The sequence below is a fragment of the Amblyomma maculatum genome, chromosome 6, assembly GCF_055883805.1.
Source record: "Amblyomma maculatum isolate TAMU_Amacu chromosome 6, ASM5588380v1, whole genome shotgun sequence".
NCBI lineage: Eukaryota > Metazoa > Arthropoda > Arachnida > Ixodida > Ixodidae > Amblyomma > Amblyomma maculatum.
Window position 1 is genome coordinate 56,785,567 of NC_139349.1, and position 10,372 is coordinate 56,795,938.

Consider the following 10,372-nt stretch of genomic DNA (forward strand, 5'->3'; position numbering starts at 1 on the left):
TCGCACGTAAAGAAAGAATGTTAATTTAGTACTCGCAGGACGCGCAGCAAAAAGGCGCGAGCTGTTTCCGATGCGGAGACGAATCCTCGTGGGGTATAAAAAAGCCTGCGCTGCCTCGGTGACAAACTTCCGTCCGGTACCCAAAGGGGCACAGCCAGATAGGCTAGTGAAACGCTCATCCGGTTTCTCCTAGCGTCGGGCCTGAGAACGACGCTAGGAGAAACGTCCCCGTGACTGCTGCGGCCGCAACTGCATTTCGACTCCAGATCCGCGCTTCATACCGCTCCTCGGCTAGAAGACTTTTATTTTTTTTTTGTTTCTGCAAAATACGCGTGCGCTCTCGTTTTGAACACCGGGCACGGTGAGTAGGATTACAAAGAAATTCTTTATGACCTTCTTTCTTTTGTCTCATTTCGTTTTTCTGATACGTTTTCGCCCTTCTTTTCTTTTTCTTTATTTCCGCTTATGTCATTTATTTCCTTTTAAAACAGTTCGCATTACTTTCTCTTTTTCGATTCGTTTCTAAATCGCATTCGTTCTGAAGCTTTGTTTCGTCGTGCATTGCAGTACTTGCATACTTGCAACGTTTCCTTTACCCTTTTGTTTTCATGAGCACCTGTAACAGGAATCTATCTACGCATTAAAATTTAAAGGAAACCGAAACTTCCTCCTCCGTAGGCGCCGCCTGGATTGAGAAACCGCCGCCATTGTGTCAACAGGGCGACGGCTCAGTAGCGTTATCAGCGGGACGATAGGCAACCGACATGGCCGCGCGTTGCGACCTTGTGTTGACGTCGTCGACAAGTCCCCCACGCTACTCGGCAACGTTGCCAGTGCCAACGCTTCAGCTTCTGCACACTGTGCCGTTCTCGGCGGAAGAATGGTTTCACGGTCTGTGTTATTGCACCCTCCTCCGGTGCATCAACGCCAAAGATGTTCATCATGTGGCGTAGTTTTTTCGTTCTTCTGTTGGCTCATGCAAGTGACGAAAGAGGTTGTATTGCAGAGAATATTGGCATCTTTGCGAGTGCGAGCACATCTTTCGGGAACTTGGTGCATGTGTGTTGGGGCTGGCTGTAATGAATCCCACGGTGCTGGCACAAGTTAGGCATGAAAGTGCTTCTAATCGTTATTTCGGCACAGGTATAGTTTTAGGGTTGATCCTTGGAAGAGTCGGTTAAAGGAGGGGAGGGGGTGATTTTTTTTATTTACGCAAAGCGCTGCACTTCTGTTACTTTATGCACCGGTTTAATGGGACATCGTAAAGTTTTTTCACAGAAAGCTCTTTTCTGTAGCAAGAAGTAGAAGTTTAACTGATTTTTCATATAAATGAGATGGCCACCAACGAATTGGCCGATTTTATTAAAAGCATCATTACAGTACCCACTGTCGCGTGTTAAAACTTTTCATATGCGTTTATCCTGAGCCGGCACTACAAATTTATTCTTTCACTCAAAAAAGCTTCAGCAATGGTGTGAGTTAAATTGCGGAGAACACATGTTTGGCGTGGCTGGGGATTTTCAGACATCAATATGTAATATGCGAGAGGTGATGATCCGACACAAGCATTTGTTGCCATTTGCAAAACCGTGTGCAAATCTTATTATTAATATTATTATTTTTTTTTTTCAAGACGGGATTCAAAGTTAGTGTCAGCATCACAAAATATGCAAATGCCTCTACAGACACTCAGTATTCAACTGATTGCTGGTGTTTCTGTTACGGCGAGAAGTTCTGTGTTCTAGCCAACGTGTAGTATTGCTTCATCATTTTTTAGCTGTTAGGTAAAAAGCACGCACTTTTTTTAAGGCAGGGGAAGCTGTACTTACCACTTCAGCGCCAACAGCTTTTCTCATCGTTAGCCGGTTATTGCTTCAGAGTCGCGTTCCCTGTATAGCTGCGGTCATCCATTGGATAATAATGGAAAAACTTTTCTATCACGTTCGTTTTTTTGTTTCGCCATGCGTTGAGATTTAAAACCCTCCGGAGTCTGTCAGGTGACGCGCGTGTCTTTGTGTCATGGCGTCTATACGTCGCACGTTGCTGCCAAGCGGAAACAGCGAGCTTCCCCCGAGTCTGATGCAATTACATGCAAGTTTCTGTACGAGGACAGCAGCAGTGGTAGAGAAGGCAACTTCCTTCCAATAGATTTTAGCGCGGAAAGGGAAACTGTGCCGAGCCTACACGGAACACTATCAGGCATTCTCTGATATGTTTCGCTTTGTACTTTGCTTCGTTCAGCGTTAACCTAAAGATATCCTGCGTGCTCTAAAGGTCACAGTTGTTATCTTCAGGATGTAAACTTCTTTCGGACAGGATCACTTTCCGGCAGCTGCGCAAGTGTCGTGTTATCCGCTACGAGACTCCCCTGTGTGGATTTTGGCATTGCTTTACCTGCTTTACCGGCTGACACGGTATGCACCTGGGATTGCATTTCTATTGCGAAAGCAATACTACTCACATTTTCAGCCGTTCGCGTAGCCATGGCCGGTAGGCACGTTTGACGGTTAATGACCCCAGATGGCTGTGACGTCATACCAGCTGCGAGAGATGGGCTGCCAAGTCGAGTCATCGGGTGGCGGCGGTCGGCAGGCACGGCGCGCCGTGGCTGAGATGATGACGTCACTGTGACGTCATACCAGTTGCGAGAGATGGACTGCTAAAAGTCAAGTCGTCGCGTGGCGGCTGGTCGGTAGGCACGGCGCTCTGCAGCAGGAGCCGCGCTGCTACCAAGTGGAGGCACTGCTGTCACCTCTTTTCTCGCAGCTGAGAGGAGGAGGAGGCAACGATGGGCATATTAATGCCCACGCTTGCTCAGCTGAGGCACTCGCTATGCATCCTGATAAACAGAAAGAAAAGTCACGCCGTCTCGATGAAGCTAGGAAACGACAGCGGGCTGCAGAGACGATTAAGAACGGGAACAACGTCTCGCTCGACGGCGCGCTCAAGATGCAGCTAGACGAGCGCGTCGCGCTTCTCTTGAACTGTCCTCAACGGGTGACGGCTCCGAATGTAATGTAATGGATGCTTTGAACAGTGAAGACTATTTGTCGACGTGTTCACTAAGCAGTCAAGAACGTAGGAATGCAACTAGACGGCAACGACGCGTACAGGAAACAGAAGAACGGCAACGGAACTATAGCGTAGCCATGTTATTATTGCTTTCGCAACCTACCGGGCTTAACTAAAGCTAAGCCCTATAGCTAATTTTATTTTTTTTTTTTCACAATACTCAGAGCATTTTTATGTAAACTGTTAATATTTAATAACATAATGCACAAGTCACTCGCGCGCAAAAAAAATAAAAAAAGCTATTACTATTTGCTGATATAACGAACACGTGTCTCGTCCAAAAACATATATCCTAAATGTTTTTTACGAATTACCTGTGTGAAAAACATTTAGGATTTTGTACATTGTATTTTCTGTGGTTACAAACTTGTAGTGCAAATTATACTTCATGTCCTCTTGAATAAAGAGTACTTAAGACTAATACCCTTGGAAAGCGAATTTCTACTCATAGAACGTTATATTAGAGATTTTAGTGTAAAAGTGTGATACTACACATTTTGGTGTAGAGCGTGCTCCTCGTGAAATACGTCGTTAAGTATTGCATTGCGGCAAGTGTGCTGGGTAGACAAATGACGACAACAGCGTAGACACCCTAAATGTGCTCGATGCAATGGTCCTGCAAATCAGGCTAAACCTTATTGACTAACGATGAACTATTCTGCGTATTCGTTTAAATGTTTGTATTAAGATTTGTTGAAATAAAAAGGCAAAGGAATGAAAGATTGTGTTAACCTAGCCTGCGTTCTCATAAGCTTTTATAGAACCGTAACTGCAGAAAAGCGTCAGATCACCACTACCATTTCCTTTACCGGCACCATCCGCATCAGCAACCTAGGCCCACTAAGTAACATGGTAGAGCGGTGCCATATCTGAAAATCTCTCCGAGCTTCCATGTATTCTCTCGCAGGAGGTTCTGGGCAGAACAAGATGCGGAAGCAGAGTTTTAAGAAGAAATAAATCCACTCTCATCCAATAGGTAAGCCTTCATTGACGTAGACTTTTGTAGAACGTTTCATCATCATCATCATTATCAGCCTGATTATACCCACTGCAGGGCGAAGGCCTCTCCCATATTTCTCCACGTAACCCGGTTCTGTGCTAGCTGCATCCACTTGACCCCTGCGAACTTCTTAATCTCATCCGCCCACCTAACTTTCTGCCGCCCCCTGCTATGCTTTCCTTCCCTTGGAATCCAGTTTGTTACCCTCAGCGACCATCGGTTATCGTTTCTGGCGTCATTTTATCGACCACCTTTTAAGTGCTTAAATAAACCCACAATAGTGGGATTTACAAAAATAGCAGCCCATCTAATACAACGTGAGTGTACTATTAGTTTCTTGCAGCTACTGAGTTCAATTTCTATGTCGAACGAAAAAAAAAAAAAGGTGCACGTGGAGGCCGGTTGCTAGAGCCAGATTTCTGGCGCCCTTCCCTCGCTTAGGGTGAAGACCAGAAATTCAATGGGCGCTAAAGCTTCGCTCAGAAGTAAATGCAATGTCGCACGTTCGTTTGTTTCATCTGCTTTCTAGCTGCGATGGACCGCGACATATTAGCCACCACATTCAACACGACGAACCACGGCACAATGACGAAACACTTTATATTTTTAGTTATGCACGACACAATGACTGAGCACATTTTAACGTTCTTTTCTTTGTATTATATTTTATTTATTTTGTTCAATTTTTTATAATTTAATTCCTTATTTGTTTTATGATTTTCATCTATTTAATTAACTATTCCTAATTATTGATTATAATTTATGGGTTTAATTTTAACCACCAATCACCCATCACACTTCCCATCCATTTTATAGCATTATCAATCAACTACAGGTCTCCCTTTTTCGTGCCACTTCGACAACCCCCGACAACATCCGATACGGTGCGGCGACGGCATCAGGACGGAACGCTTTGCGTAAAATTTATAAATATGAAAGAGTTTATTATATCAGTAACCCTGACTTGATTTCATTGCAGTGAAATAAAATCAGGGTTCACTGAGCTGATTCCAAATGGCTTATTTTTCACATTTTGTGCGCTCTATATTTTTGCCTGTCTATAAGATCAGTTCTAATCCAATATGCTTGTCATCGTCTTATAGATGTAAGAAATTTGCATAACTGCTATATGATATGTAAAGCATGGCAGCAGTAACACACATAAAGAATGGTGGAGGAAAGCATCGCTGCTTTTGTGACATTTTAGACCGCGGCTTTTTTTTTTCTTTTTTTTTATTTCAGAAAAAATGAAAGCAGAAATTCTTATTGGTGTGCTATGGGTTTCCATGGTCACGGCACAGAAAAAGTCACAGTGCAAAGGGACGGACGACCAATACGTTGAAGCTGCATTCCTGGAAGGTTGCTTGGTGACCCATAGAAGCAATTTCGATGCTGATGTCGAGTGCTCCATGACAACCAAACCCCAGCCGCACCACACTCTCCGAAGAGGCATCCTAAAGGCTGTAGCGACGTCACTGTCCAACATCCTGCCAAGTTTGGAAACAGAGGTCATTTCAGGAGCCTGCCTGTCACTTCGGAGTGTTCGTTTTGAATGCTGTCATGAGCTACTTCTGAACGAAACATCGTCACACTTTGCACATGTTATATCAGACTTCCGTCAAATCGTGCAGTTTAATGAGTTTATCTCTGCGGAACTAGTTGACTGCGTGATGCATGAAAATGGCACGAGCTGCAGCTTAAGAATATTTAGTCCATTCGTAGCCACCGAGGGCTTCGATGACAAACGTGACGACGCGCATAAAGAATCTCCAGATATTTGCAGGGCTGCATTTGAAACCAATGGAAGAAATATCTCCGATGTTCCTCGTGGACGAAATGTTAATTTTCCCAAAGGTACCGACAGCCTTTTCCAAATTCTGAAGAATGAAGATACTCTGGCAAATGCTTCACGTGTAGTTTTCCTTGGCTGCTCTATCGACACGCTAACAAAGAACTATTTATCCTTGGCGCCAAACCTTCTAGAACTTGAATTTCGTGATACGCCTCTAAAAAGTGTGGCTGACGATGCGTTTAGATCTACTCAAAGTTTGAAAAAACTCGCGTTTCTGAGGTCAAAACTGAGCTCCATACCCGACGCAGTATTCTCCATCGGAACTCTCCAGACTCTGAGAGTTAAAAACACACTACTAGAATCAAACGAACCTTTCTTTCTTACTGTTTCCCCAAGCCCTTTAAGGAACAATTCGATCACGGATCTCAACTTAAAAGGGACGCCGCTCTACTTTCTTGCTGACCGCGCCTTCTGTAACTTCCCTCTGCTAGAGAACCTGAATCTGCAACGTTGCTCTTTAAGGGCGATGTACGGATCCCCTTTCATATGTCTTGGACGTCTAATAAGGCTCAAACTCAAAAACAATGAACTGACTACTTTAACGAATGAGACCTTCCAAGGTCTGGTAAGCTTGACGTCACTCAAGCTTACGAAGAATAGAATTGTGTTCTACGACGCCACACCTATATTCGCACCGCTTGTGAGTCTGGACGTTCTGCATTTAGGCGAAAACATGATCGACGTCCTGTTCCCCGAGTTGTTCGTCAGGCTCCCAGTATCCAAACTCACTTTAGCGACAAATTATATCTCCAAGTGGTCTCCACCCATCTTCTCGCGTATGGCTAATCTCGATGATCTGCGCCTGGACGGCAACAAGATCCGCGTCTTAGACGAAGAAATGTACAATGACGTCACAAACTTGACGAGTGTTCGCATCTGCTACAACCCTTGGGATTGCACCGACTGCAACATCAAGTACGTGGCCCTACTCCTGCTCGAAACCGCTCGGAATCACTGCTGCGCGGACTGCGTCGTCTGTAGCGAGAACCAAGGGCCTCTGTCTGACGTACTCGTCGTGAACGCTGCTCCGAGCACGGAGCAGGCATGCATACCACCGGACTACTACGTCGTCGTAGGGGTGCCACTTATAATGCTTCTCCTCGTAGGCTCGGTGACGGGGTATGCCGTGTACAGATACAGGTGGTACATCCGCTACTTCCTACTCTTCCTACGCGTCAAAGTCAACGCTTACCGTCGACTGCGCGCCGGGGATCGCTTCCTATGGGACGCCTTCGTCTCCTACCACAGCTCGGACGCCGAGTGGGTCCGCGAGAACATCGTGCCCACTCTGGAATCAACAGACTTCCGGTTCCGCCTGTGTGTCGCCGAGCGAGACTTCATTCCGGGGCTGCCTATCGTAGAGAACGTGTGCCGATCCATCTCGCAAAGCCGCAAAACCTTGTTCGTGCTGAGCAAACAGTTCGCCGAGAGTCGGTGGTGCATGTTCGAGTTGACGCTGGCTCAGCACCGGCTCTTCGAGTCGGACAGGGAGAACCAGATGGCGTTTATTCGCAGAGAGCAGATGGACGAATCTAGCCTGAGTCCCCTATTGAGCTATTTGTTTCGGACTAAGACATACGTCCAAGCACCGCCCGAAGATGCCGACGAAAGTGTGCTCGATTACTTTTGGCTGCAGCTGCGTGCCGCGTTAGAATTGTGAGAGCGGTGTTGGCAACCCGCATATAACTTTGAACGCTACACACACAGGTGTCACTCATGCAAGTCGAGACTGTTCCTTGACCCCTCTAGCTACCCGCTTTTGACGTTTGCGTGTACTGTGATGTGCGCGAGGACGCGGTTTACAGTGCGTGCTCTACGTGCCCTACGTGCATACGTGTTTCTGCTGAAATAAGTTAATGTGTGTGTTTTTTATTTGTTCTGATGCAGTGGTGTACGCTTGTACATCTTTGTGCCTGCATGTGGAAATGCAGAGCCCCTTTCGGCAACTGTGCCGGTATGTGTGCAGTGATGACTAGTGTGTGTGGACAACATGTTATACATGTGCGTTGAGCTTTGGCTGGCGCAGTGTGTGGTGTACGCGTCCACGCTTTCGTGCCAGCAATGAAAGTTAAAAGCTCTTCTCTGCAACTGTGCTGGTGCGTATACAGTGACCGCATACAGTGTGCATGCAGTGTGTATTGAAATTCACATGTGATATAGCATTTTAAGTGGGACGAATCTTTTCAAGTATGCGCGAGGTCTCCTCAGTAACTTGGACCATCACAAATACTTTCACTGCACTATGACATCATCATTCTCCATCCGCGCAGGAACTCTATTTTACTTCCCTTTTCCCCGTTCCCAGTGTGGAATAGCAGGCCAGGATCTCTGCCGCCGGCCGACCTCTCCATCTTTGTTTTCATTAAATCGCTTCCCTTGCTTCAGGCGGCTCCTTAAGCATTTTACGCTATGGTGATCGTGTTAGATAGACATGAAAGCGCTGGAAGCAATACAATAAACATCAGAGTCTTACCTCAGAGCTTTCCTACCAATGGTTATATGGACCTTATTTTTACGTGATTGCTATTTCGCATTAGCCCGCCAGAATTTCTTGCAGACTGATTGAAACTATGCGACTCTCAGGTAAACAACTGGGCTCCGTACGTGGATACGCATCTTAACGGCACATTCTCAGGCGTCTTCGTTGCTTAAAATACATACATACCACATTGATTTAACCGCGATGTCTGAGTATTCAATAAAGGCCACCGTGTTCACGAGCTTTGTCCGCGTAGTATTCTATTGTTTTTTGTCCTAACTTTGAAGACGCTTTATTTCAACCTGGCGAAATAAGTTGAACTCGGAAATCATACAAGAAAACGAAAAGAAGGCCCTCATACTAGACAGTGCGTTCTGAATAATGTTGCAGCGCAGAAAGGCGGAAAATTAGAGTTGTTTACCTTTCAAGGTAGAGCTAAAAGACTGAAACAAAAAAGAATTTGCCTACTTTATTGGTGTCATCGCTTTGCTTTCGTGACTGTGTTTGGTGAAGAAGCGGGGAATAGACAGCCACGTAAGTACGCATAATTTACAACGTTATTTACTGCAATGACATAGCCTACAAAAAAAAAAAGAAAGGCTGCTATTCGGCCATCGAGACATGGTTGCACCGCATCTGCTCTCACTATTTTACCTCTGTGCCCAGCTTGTGCTGCTCGGCAGGTGTCCAAGGACACACTTAGTCGCCTGTCATTGCGTAGTCTATCACGTGACGAACGCTTGCTTCAAGTACCAATTGGCAGTTGGCCTGTAGTATTCAATATAGCAAATGTCTCGCTGGTTAAAACTAGATTTCAGTATTTAATATCGTGAGAGAAAACTAGAATACTTATCGTTTAAAAGCGTAGCTTCTTGGTCTTGTTGGTGCATGGACATAGCGATATTGTAGCTCAAAATAGACAAAACACACGAGAAGACCGAACAACACGAGCGCGCTACAATATCGCTGTGAAGAATATTTAATTTTCGCGGAGAATGTCTTTATGTGCAGGAGAATACGGCATTATGTGACGAATGACAGAAACAGTAGAATTACCTGCTCGCTGTTGTCACTTGTAATACCTCTATAGGTTTTTCAGCACAACAGAGGCTTCAGCGCTACGTTAGGTTTGCTCAAGATAGAATGATATGAGAAGTCTCTTTTAGGTGTAAAAATTTACCGATCGCTCTTAAGACTCCTTAAGAGCTGAAAGTGCGATCGCGTTTCTTTCTTTCGCTCATCTGCGGCTCCCTGCAGCGCAAGGCTGCTGCGCTATGCCGTTTTATGTCAACCTCTCAAGAAGGTGCAACGCCTCTGTCGGACGGCAGATTCATTGTATTTCGTTTTCTTTAGAATTTTGCATGCGCAGACTTCTTTTCGTAGCTATGCATAACGCTCTGCGACAGGCTTATCGACGTTTTGTTGAGTTTTACGTTATTGTTTTTTTTTTTTTTGCATATTGTCACTTCGCTCTTCCCTAAGTGCCTTCCGGTGTCCTTACGATTGACAGGCAGAATTATAAACACGTTCTCAGGTAGTCGCGGAGGAAAAAAAATAAAAAAAATATGGCCGATTTTCATAGTTAATAAAATACGAAGTTGGTGCGTAGCACCGCTTATCCCCGTTATGCCTTTCATGCATTACCACACACATCTGCGATTTACACTCTCTCCAATATCTTGGAGAGAGAGTGTGACTACGTTGAAGCCATCGCCGTTGAAGCCATCGGTTCATCCTGCCATGAGTGTAGTGTCCTTAAACAAGGTAAAGAACAGGGCCAAAAAACTTTGTCAAAGCGTGAACCTACAGAAGTTATGCAGTCGGCGCCTGTGTTCGCCTCACCTTTCTGCGTTCTGTGCGTGATTTTTGCGCTGTTTTACCTTAATTGTGATGTTGTAAACACTTCAAAATTAAGTGGTTGGTTTGGTTTGGTTTGTGGGGTTTAACGTCCCAAAGCAACTCAGGCTAT

The 10,372-nt window shown here is 45.3% G+C and overlaps 1 protein-coding gene across 3 annotated transcripts; it reads left to right on the plus strand.

Annotated features, from left to right (window-relative positions):
- The first annotated feature begins 219 nt into the window (after positions 1-219).
- On the plus strand, positions 220-8,308 carry LOC146185809 (toll-like receptor 2). Of its 3 annotated transcripts, XM_084606747.1 has the most exons (4): positions 220-361; positions 679-891; positions 3,980-4,048; positions 5,315-8,308. In XM_084606747.1, exon 4 carries the CDS (start codon positions 5,320-5,322, stop codon positions 7,582-7,584), a length of 2,265 nt encoding a protein of 754 aa, XP_084462873.1. In that variant the 5' UTR covers positions 220-361; positions 679-891; positions 3,980-4,048; positions 5,315-5,319; the 3' UTR covers positions 7,585-8,308. The 3 variants fall into 3 exon arrangements, with proteins under 3 accessions (XP_084462873.1, XP_084462875.1, XP_084462874.1); XM_084606749.1 differs by lacking the exon at positions 5,315-8,308; XM_084606748.1 differs by lacking the exon at positions 679-891 and having other exon boundaries at positions 221-361.
- The last annotated feature ends 2,064 nt before the right edge of the window (positions 8,309-10,372 follow it).

Bases quoted from the DNA above. Each gene is read 5' to 3' on its own strand.
- LOC146185809 (XM_084606747.1), top strand. From the start codon at position 5,320: ATGAAAGCAGAAATTCTTATTGGTGTGCTATGGGTTTCCATGGTCACG.